Here is a 10343-nt window from a genome sequence, read left to right on the forward strand (position 1 = left end):
GCAGCACAGTGTCACCATGGCCCCTTGGTTCCATGAAGTTCTGTAGAGCCACTGTAGCAGTCAGAGGCCCTGTAAGGCCTCCCTGGCGGTCACTCACCTAAGATAAGAAATGCCTAAGTCACGGTGATTGGACCAAAGAAGCCCCTCTTCTGCATTTGTACCCTTGTTATCTCTCTGTAAAGCTATCAGTCGTATTCTCTCAACCCTGGCTATTGGACAATCTCCAACACCCCAGTACCTTATATAAATCCCAATTTCTGTCCAGTTTGGCAGAAGAACTGTCACTGCATCCCTTCAGAGGAGCTGAAATTAAAGGACACTGCTGTGGAACCGCATACAGCCTTTCTTTCTCTCTATCCCTGTGTGTCTGCCAGAGGCACTTGCAAGCACACAGTGAAATCACTAAGAGCTGAACTCACAGAGCTGAAAGCACTCCAGAGGTGCTCGCTGAGTTGCCTGTGGCTGGGAGCCTGCCTGAGGGACCTGGACAGACTGTGCCTATCAGCCCAGTGCTACCCAGACACCCATGGCAGCGGCAGCTGGGGTTGGACGGACCCCTGGGAGCCCAGGCTGCATTACGTGGCCACCCTAACTCAGTACTGGCATCCTGGCACCCCTGAGAGCAGCATTCCTCTTGAATTGTCACTGCTTCGGCCAGCTATGACCACTTGAAGGTAACTCCTCCGTTATAGAAGTCCGATGAACCTGCACATCGCCATCTGGGACGAAGTCCTCAGGAGTTGGACGGCAGACCACCCACCCAGCAGTCCTTTTGAGCCACATTTGGCTGAAGAAGTGTGAGTTTTAAACAGCCTTTTGGCGTGCTTTTATCTTGGGTCCATTTTTGCTTTTTTTTCCTTTTTTTCTTTTTTTTTTTCTTTTTTTTTTCCTGCTGGAGGGGCTAAGGGAATGATACTGCAATGGGATGAAAATTTAGCAGATTGAAACGATCCCAGGATGAGAGAGACTTATATTTACAAATCCTAGAAATCCTATCTGCTAACAGCTTTTCTTTCTCTAGAGGAAATGTTTCAAAAACCAACTTAAAAAAATTTATAGAATATATTATTTCCAGTTTCCAGATATTAACACACACTACCGGCTTAGATTCTTTTTGGGACACAGTAGGGCCAAGAATATACACTTTCCAAACTAATGAAAACTCTTCTTTAACTGAGTTTCTACCTCTATTTCACTCAATTACTAAACAGTGGAAAAGACAACTTCTCTGCAGCTTCCCCCTGCTGAGGAAATTCCACCCTTCTCTTTCTCAACAGACACTGTCCCTTCAAATGCTAATTTGCCAGATAACATTCCTCTCTCAGTCCCCGGGACAGGGAACACGGAAATTGTCCCACCCCACCCACCCGCGGGGTCCGTGGAGCCCACCCATACCCCGGCTCCCCCTCGGCCGCGGCAGGCGCGGATTCCGCTCCCCGGTCCCGCAACACGCGGCGCGCTGCGCGCCCCGTGCCCCGCTCAGTGCTCGGCTGTAACTGCGTCGGTTTCCATCGGGAACGCCCTGCCTCACTCCAAAACCTCCGCGCAGCCACCGTGACTGCCCCAGCCCTGCAGCCGTGCCTCCCGGCCCTGCTGCGGCTCTCCCCAGCCCGCTCCCATCCCTGCCTGCCTGCCCGCCGCAGCCCCGCCGGGATGGCAGCAGCTTCCCCAGCCCCACCGCCTCCTCTGCCCCGCTCCTCCCGTGCCCTCATCCCCAAGCGCTGCACCCACCCACCCACCCTCAGCGCCCCCCGAACGGCACCTCCGAGACCCCCACGGGGGCACCCCGCTTCCCCACGCACCTCAGCCCTTCGCAGGCTGTGCCACAGCGGCGCTGCCATCGCCGCTCCACTGCTGCCTCCCTCTAGCCAAGCCCAGCCAGCTGCCCCCTCGCACTCTGTCCAGCCCCCACACCCCTGCAAGCTCCCGCTCCAACACGCCCAAAAAAGCGTAGTGCACCTCCTGCTCACTCTCACTCCTCTTCTGAGCACAGTGAGTCCGATTCTGACACAGAGGACATTGATCCATGGGCTCTAATCAAAATGGAAGTGACTCGGGCAGGGGATTGGGAACTAGCTCAGAGAATTTCTGCCTTCCCAGCAATTTATATAAAGGGGAAGAGAGGGGGGACCACTGGAACATGTGGGAACCTAACACAAATAAAGAACTGGTACAACTATGAAATATAGCCAAAGAACATGGGAGAAGTTCACATATTTTTAGAGATTTCCTGTAAGCTCTCTTTTCAGCACATGTTTTGGTACCGCACAATGCTAAAAACATTGCCCACTGCCTTCTTTCCCCGGCAGAATATATGCTATGGGAAAGGCATTGGAAAAGACAATTTAAAACTTTATCGGCCACTTATGTCAAGATGCAAATAGGCCAGATTTTATAGTCAAACAGCTGGCTGGAGAAGGGGATTTACAGAAACCCTCTGACCAAGCTAACACCTTACCTCAGGAGCACTACAAGACTTGGCTATTGCACCAAAACCTCCTTGCTCCTTACCCCAGGTGATTCTATTCCTGCCCAACACTTCTCTAATATTAAACAAGGAGTACATGAAAGCTTTATCAAGTTTGTAGACAGAATAAAAGATGCTCTGGAAAAACAGATAGAGAGCACAGAGGCAAGAAAAGAACTGTTGTGCAAACTTGCCTTATCAAATGCAAATGAACAATGTAGAACAATTCTGAGGCCCTACCCTTGGATACAGAACCCACCAGAGAGCAAATGGTGGAAAGTTGTACATGTCATTTGTCCACTGAAAACACAGTGGCCCAAGCTGTTGCTAAGGGCATTGCAGAAGGAGTTTCTGCTGCAGTGGCAGCAGTAACTTCCAAAGACCAGGCCTGCTGCTATCACTGTGGGGAATTTGGACATTTTATAAAGGACTGTCAAGACAGATCACTTACCCAAAATCCCCGTAACACCTATGAGAGACCCCAGAACCAGCAGCGCTACCAGCAGCGTTCGAGAAACTCCCAGCAGAGTATGGCCAGGCCCTGCGCAAAGACAACAAATCAAAAGCCACCCAGATCCAGCCACGCAGCATCCCAGGAGATCCCAGGACACATGGAGAGGATCCAACCCATGGAGCGATACAGATGGGAACATGGCACCAGTTGGTAACTGCTTTGTCCATTGACTTTAATAATAAGAATGTTTATCATGTTCCCACAGGCAAGCATGGGCCAAAAGGTGGTTCTTTTGACATTTTAGTTATAGGGGACACTCTCCATGGCCCAGAGGAAATCTTTGTTGTTCCAGAAGTACAAACAGTGCACCCAGGACAAGAAATCTCGTTCCAGCTGTGCTGCACGGACTCACCATTTTTCCTTTCACAAGGAATTCTGATCGCACAAACCTTTCTACTCCCAAAGAATCACAGGGAACAGCTTCCTCTCAGCCCTACAGCAATGTGGGCACAAGTTGTGGGACCAAGTAAGCCTACCATCGAGTGTGGTCTATCCTACAGTAGTGCTTTCTCCGTTTCCTCTCTTAACAGAGAGGCTCCACTCAAAAGATACCATTGGTTGTATCTTCCCCAGGGACTAAAAGTCTCACCTACTATATGCCAGTGGTATGTTGCTCAGATCCTGTCCTCTGTTCGGAACCTATTTCCAGATGTAATCATTTACCATTATATGGATGATATCCTGGTCTGTGCATCAGAAAAAACTTAGATAAAGCAGTTAAAGGGACAGAAGCCCAAGACACCATCGCCAAGGTCCAAGAAGCCCTGTCTGCATGCCAAGCCCATTCCTTCAAGCCCAAGCTGCCTCTCCAGTCCGTCATTCTTGGAAAAGCACCCCAAATAAGTCTGAAAGTTTTATTTGCTATCAAATACATCCCAGCCACCCAGCCCCACACAATCCCCATCTCACTGTTCCAAACTGGGATCCCACTTCTCCCAATCTCCTCCCAAACCCATCTCACCCTGGCAGCTGTGGAATTGAGTGAATTTGGTGAGGGATTAAGTTCTTTTTTTGAGGTGGGAACAAACAATTCGAAGTGGGATTGTGCCTCTGTGGGTTAAAATTCAGTTGTTTTCAGTGGGACGTGAGTGATTTTCAGATGAAAGATCGATCCCTCTTGCCTTTTGGAGCACAGAGAGATTGAGAACAGAAAAAAATGCAGGTCGACACAAAAGGAGAAGCAGCCAGGTGTGTTCCCAACATGGATCACAGGGAATGTGGGTCACCAGGGCTGTGCCCGATATGGGTCCTCCAGTGGGGGGTGGAGTTTAGCTCTTCTTACATTTGGGGCACTTGCAGGGCTACCCTTACCGGTGCCTCTGTTGGTGTATCAGGTGAGAGCTCTGTGAGAATCTTTTCCCACACTGGGGACACTCATAGGGCCTCTCCCCAGTGTGGATCCTCTGGTGAACGATCAGGTTGGACCTCTGGATGAAGCTCTTCCCACACCCCCCACACTCATAGGGCCTCTCCCGTGTGAGTCCTCTGGTGCCTGACAAGGTGTGAGTTGTTCCTGAATCCCTTCCCATAGTCAGGGCAGCAGAAGGGTCTCTCTTCTGTGTGACTCGGATAGTGCACGAGGAGATGGGATCTCCTCGTAAACCCCTTCCCACACTTGGAACACTTGTAGGGCCGTTCCCCAGTGTGCATCCTCTGGTGCCTGATCAGGTTGGAGCTGTGGCTGAAGCCCTTCCCATACTCCCCACACTCGTAGGGCATCTCCCCAGTGCGGATCCTCTGGTGCTTGATCTGCTCGGACCTCATCCTGAAGTTCTTCCCACACTCCAAGCACTTGTGGGGCTTCTCCCCATCATGGAGCTGCTCAGGGAACCCCAGCTTGGAGTTCTGGTTCGATCTCTGGGCACCTCCCTGGCCCAGGGTGCGTCTTTCCCCCTTAAATCCCCAAAATCTACATTTGCAGCCCGTCCTCATGCGGGATCTCTGGGACGTTTTCTCCCTGTCGGGTTCCTGCGCTGTGGAGCTGCTCAAAACGGCCTCTTCCACCAGGTTCTGCCATGGGGATTTGTCCTCCATGCTCTCCATCCTCAGCTCCTGCTCTGCGGGAGAAAGGACAAGGAGAGGCTCTTCCTCTTCCTTGCAGCTTCCCTGCGGCTGGGAATGGGAAATCCTGCTTTGGGGAAAACAAGGGATGAGCACATTGATTTTGAAGGTCCCTCTGCCCAAATCCATCTCTAGAAGTCCCTGGCCACCTGGGCTCCATAAAAACCTCCCAAACACCAAGATTCAGCCCTGAAAAAGCCTCCCAGGAGTTTCCCATCCCTGCTTGCTCCCCTTTGGTGTTCAGGGTTCCCCCCTGTCCCAGCTGCTGGGGTCACACTTGGATTGGGGGTCCCCCTTCTCCTCGCTGCCTGCCCTCCCCAGGCTGCTGGGAGTCCCAGCAATCCCAAAAGCTCCTCCCTCTTGGCTCTCCCCATTTAGGGTGCTGGGCTGCCACGAAACACTGATAGAAGCAGGGGTCCTGATGTTTCATTTTACCCATCTCGGAGTGCAAAGGACACACTGCAGCGGGACTTTCAGTATCAGTCAAAGCCAATGCACCTTTTATTGATGCCCTCAGCAGATGCAATAGCAGGGTTAGGAGATAAATGATAGAGAGACAGAGAAAGAGGGCCAGGGGAAATAGCTACCAACAGAGAGACGAAATCCTTGTGATCCAGCCAACAGATCCGTCTTGTCACGTCAGGGAAAATCCCAAAATCTTTGGTTAACTCAGGGGTCTTTTAAAGTTGAGGGAGCAGGTACAGGACAGTGGAGAATAAGCTGAGAACAAGCACAGACAGTGCAGTTCCAAACTGGACAAACCAGTCTCGGCAGCGAGCAGGACCCATTGTTTCAGGTCTGGTTGCCATGAAAAACCAGTCTTGGTCCAGTGATCACACCTGAGGGAACACTTGGCAGACATCCCACTTCGGTCAGGCCAGCGCCCTGTGTAAGAATTTTAAGGGTCTCAGTCTCAGACCATGGGAGGGGGCCTCAATCTCCATCCTTGGCGGCGGTGGTGGTGAGGCAGATGAGGGATCTTCCGTGGGGGATCACCAAAGTTAAAGCGAGCGGCATCTGGCCGAGAGGTAGGGAAATCAGACCCTCATTAACCCTGTTGTGATGAGCGGGGATTGTGCAGTAGGTGTAAGTGTACAGAGCACGCCGCTCATTGCCAGGACCTGCCAGGAGCAGCACAGCATGGCACAGCAAACACACCTGCAAACAATCACCTGGTGAGAATCCACCTCAACCAGGCCAGAACTGCACTCAGGGTCTGCAGGGTCTGAGTCTCTGTCCTTGCCATGGTCCTAAAATCAACCAAGAGCATCAAAATCCACTCTAAATCCACATGGTTTGGCCAAAAATCAGCCAAATGGGGTTAAAAGTAACCAAAGGGGTCTCAAATACACCAAATGTTTTAAAACCCAAAAGAAATGTCATAAAATCACCCTTTAATCTCTCAAATACGCCTAAAATCCACCCTGAAACTATCTGGTTTGGCCTAAAATCACCCAAAGGTACCTAAAATCACCCAAATCTGCCTGAAACCAACACAAGAAGACCAAAAATCACCCTAAAAAGGCTTGGTTCAACCTAAAATTGCCCAAAGAAGCAAAAAAACTACTCAGAAGGGCCCAAAATCACCAAAAATAGGGACCTAAAATCACCCACACAGGATTAAGATTCACTCACATGGGCCTAAAACCATCCAAAGGGATCTGAAATCCACCCTAAACCCCACCAGATCCAGCCTAAAATCAGCCAAAGGGGCCAAAAATCCACCCTGAGAGCCCCCAGACCCCAATCGGGCCCAGCCCAGGATGTCCCTGAGACCACCCCCAGACCCTTCCCAAGAGCCCACCCAGGACCCTTACAGGACCCTCCAGACCCCTCCACAAACCCAACCCGGCCCTTCCCCAGATCCCCCCAGGACCCGTCCCCAAAACCTCCAATACCCCCAGGCCCTCCCAAGACCCCCCTCTAGACCCCTCTCAGGACCCATCCCCACCCCCAAGGTCCCCCCACAAGGCCCCAAGACCCCTCCCCAGACCCTTCCTGACACCTCCAGGATCCTTCAGGATCCTCCTCCCAAAACCCCACACAGGACCCCCAGACCCCTCCCAAAACCCAGCCCAGGAATCCTTCAAGCACCCCCAGCTCCTTCCAAAACTCCCCCGGATCCCTCCCCAAAGGCCCCGATGCCCCCAGCCCCTCCCCAGCTCCCCTAGCCCCCAGCCCCAGCCACTGTGCGGACCCCCCTCCCCAGCAGCGCCGCCCCAGCCGCTCCCGCAGCTCCGGCCTCTCCCAGCACCTCCCCCGCTCTGGCAGCGCCGCCCGCAGGGCCCGCCCGAGCCCGCTCCCGGCTCCCTCTGATTGGCTGCCGCGGCGCGGGGAGGCGGGCGCTGCTGAGGGGAGCCGCGCGCTGATTGGTTGTTTCGGCACGGGGCGCGCCGCTATTGGCTGGGGAGCCCTGAGCACGGCGGAGGCGGGAAACTGTGAGGGGAGCGGGGCTGAGGAGGAGCTGAGGCGGGGCCGGGAGAGCTGGGGGGGTTTGGGGCGAGTCTGGGGAGAAATTGGGGATTTTGGGGAGTTTGACGGGAAATAGGGGGTGTGCGGTGGGTTTGGGGGCAATGCGGGGGTCTGAGGGGGCTTTGGTGGGTCTGAGGGGGTTTAGGGAGCTTTGGGTGGAGTTTGAGAGGGTCTGGAGCATTCTCAGGTGGGTTTAGGGGGATCTGAGGAGAATTGGGAGGGTCCGAGGTGATTTTGGGGGTGTTGTGAGAGGAACTGGGAATTCTGAGGGAATCTGGGGGTTCTGAGGGTGGTGTGGGGGAATTTGGGGGAATCTGAGGGGATTTTATAGGGTTTGTGGGGGAATTGAGGGGTCTGAGGGGGATTTGTGGCAGCCTGATGGGATTTGGGGGGTCTTAGGTGGTTCTGGGGTCAATTTTGGGGTAAAGTGGGGCGGGTCTGAGGGTACCTGGGGGGTTTAGGTGGGTCTGGGTGGATTTGGGGCTCTGGGGGCACCTAAAGGGGTGCCAGGGGGTGAAGGGGTCGCAGCCCCAGACGCCCCCTGAAGCCCCCCTGTCCCCACAGAGGGGTCCCGGCCCTGGCGGTGCAGGACCCCCGGCCCCAGCCCAGCATCTCCATCAGCAGCTGAGCCAGGAGATCAAGGAGGACGGGGGGCTGGGGGGTCCTGGGGGCTCTGAGAGTGTCCCTGGGTGTCCCCAGGGGCTCAGGCTGTCCCCTGGGTGTCCCCGAGCTGGAGAAGTCCCTCTGCGCCGTTTCCTCGCGGTTTGGGCAGATTTTGGACATTTTGGTGCGGCGCAGTCTCGGCCTGCGGGGCCAGGCCTTCCTCACCTTCAGGGAGATGAGCAGCGCCACCAACGCCCTGCGCTCCCTGCAGGGCTTCCCCTCCTGCGGCAACCCCGTGGTGAGACAGAGACTGGGGGAGTTCTGACACTGGGGAAAGAACTGGAATGCTGGGGAAAAACCGCCAAACTCTGGCCTCAGATATCCCCAAAGTCCAACTTGGAATCCCTTCAAATTCACCCTGAACACCCCAAAGCTTCCCCTTCTATGACAAGCCCATGGTGAGACAGAAATGCTGCAGAAAAATCCCCAAATTTTGGGAAAAAAAATCCTGAAATTCTGGGAAAAAATCCTGATTTCATGGGGAACAAAAACTCCAAAATGCAGCCTCAAATATCCCAAAAATTCAACCAGGAACACTCCAATGGTTCCCCTTCTATGACAAGCCCATAGTGAGGGAGAAGTTGGAGGAGAAATCCTGGAATTTTGAGAGAAATCCTGAAATTCTGGAAAAAGCCCCCAAATCATTGGGAAAATGCCCAAATCCAGCCTCAAATATCCATAAAATGCGTGCTAGAACCCCCCAAAGCTTTCCCTTCTGGGACAAACCCATGGTGAGAGCATGGGGAAAATACCAAGCTTTTGAGAGCAATCCTGAAATTCTGGGAAAAAAGTGCCAGAGTCAATCTGAAACCCACCCAAAATCCTTCAATAAATACCCAAATCCAGCCAGGAACCCTCAGAATTCATCCTGAATCTTCCAAACCTTCCCCTTCTACCCCACAATGAGACCCAAATCCAGGCACCAGTCTACAGATTCTTGGAAAAACAGGAAATTCTGGGGAAAAGCCTGAAATCCGGGGAAGAACGGGAAATCCAGCCAGAAATCCACCCCCAATCCCCTGGAAATGACCCCAAATCCCTGTTGGAACCTCCCAAATTCCTCTAAATTCCCCCAAAATCCTGCTGAAATCCCCCAAATTCCTTCTAGGACTTGCCAAAATCCCTCACAAACGCCCCTGATTGCTCTTGGAACTGCCCCAAATCCTGTCTGGAACCTCCCCAAATCCCTCAGAACACCTGAAAATCCCTTGGAAAACCCCAAAATCCTTCTTGGATTCCCTCAGAATTCCTGCCAAAAACCCCTCAGCCCCAAATCCTCCCCAGATCCCCTCTGAATTCCCCTGAACCCCTCAGAAAGCCCCAAATCCCCTCTGGAACCTCTCCCAGATTCCCCCAAAATCCTCGGTAACAACCCCAAACCCCCCGAGCCGTCCCCAGCTCCCCCCGGAGTGATCCCAAATCCCCCCGGAACCAGCCCAGGTCCCCTCTGGAAGCTCCCCGGATCCCGGGGAAGCCGCAGATCCCCGGGAGCCGCCGGGCAGCGCCGGGAAAGCCCAAAGCCCCGCGGCAGTGCCGGATCCCGGCCGGAGCTGCCCCGGGAGCCCCGCGGGGCCGGGGCCGGGGCCGGGATGCGCCGTCCCAGCGGATCCAGCGCGCCCGGCCGGGCTCGGCCAGCGCGGCCCAGGGCAGGGAGCGCTGGTGGGGCGGGAGCGGGAGCGGAGCGCGAACGGGACCAGCGCAGAGCCAAGGCGGGAGAGGCCCCGGCCCCACAGAGAGCGGGGCCGGAGCGCGGGGCCGGGCGGGGATGGCTCGGGGATTGTTCCGGGCGATTCGGGCACTCGCAGCGATCTCTGCGGGATTCTTGGGGTGCTTCTGGGAGGTTTGGCCGGGATTTTGAGGGAAGTTTTCGTGGGGATTTTTTGGGTGGATTTCCTCGGACTTTGGGTGGGATGTGAAGGGAATTGGGGGCAATTTTTGGAGAATTTGAGAGGGTTTTGGTGGGATTTTGGTGCGGATTTTTTGAGTGGATTTGGGGTGGATTTTGTGGGATTGCGGGGCTTTCTGGAGAAATTCTTGTGGAATATTTTGAGTAATTTGGAGGGATTTTTTTTGTGGATTTTGTGTGATTTGGGGATTTTGGGGGGATTTTTGTGCAGGTTTTTCTCATGGATTCTGTGGGATTTTCATGGGGATTTAGTGGGTGGC

At 54.0% G+C, this 10343-nt stretch overlaps 1 protein-coding gene across 14 annotated transcripts; it reads right to left on the reverse strand.

Annotated features, from left to right (window-relative positions):
• Window positions 1-3821: 3821 nt before the first annotated feature.
• LOC146766463 (uncharacterized) lies at window positions 3822-9279 on the reverse strand. Of its 14 annotated transcripts, none has more exons than XR_014957550.1 (4): window positions 7240-9270; window positions 6201-6292; window positions 5882-5927; window positions 3822-5109 (listed from the first exon to the last, which is right to left on the reverse strand). XR_014957550.1 is itself a non-coding variant. In XM_085588392.1 (4 exons), the coding sequence occupies exons 1-4, from the start codon at window positions 7693-7695 to the stop codon at window positions 4440-4442; spliced, it is 1179 nt and encodes a 392-aa protein (XP_085444518.1). In that variant the 5' UTR covers window positions 7696-9279; the 3' UTR covers window positions 3822-4439. The 14 variants fall into 14 exon arrangements, 1 of the variants encoding a protein (XP_085444518.1); XR_014957551.1 differs by having other exon boundaries at window positions 3822-5112; XR_014957552.1 differs by having other exon boundaries at window positions 3822-5038; window positions 7240-9269.
• Between the last annotated feature and the right edge of the window lie 1064 nt (window positions 9280-10343).

Source organism: Lonchura striata, chromosome 10, assembly GCF_050655825.1.
Source record: "Lonchura striata isolate lonStrDom1 chromosome 10, ASM5065582v1, whole genome shotgun sequence".
In the NCBI taxonomy this organism is placed as follows: Eukaryota; Metazoa; Chordata; class Aves; order Passeriformes; family Estrildidae; genus Lonchura; species Lonchura striata.

Coding starts and splice junctions, on each gene's coding strand:
- LOC146766463 (XM_085588392.1), bottom strand. CDS start 7,695: ATGCTCCAGACCCTCTCAAACTCCACCCAAAGCTCCCTAAACCCCCTC. Junction 6,293..7,239: donor CGGCGCTGCTGGGGAGGGGG/GTCCGCACAGTG, acceptor GGTTGATTTTAG/GACCATGGCAAGGACAGAGA. Junction 5,928..6,214: donor TTGAGGTGGATTCTCACCAG/GTGATTGTTTGC, acceptor ATTCTTACACAG/GGCGCTGGCCTGACCGAAGT.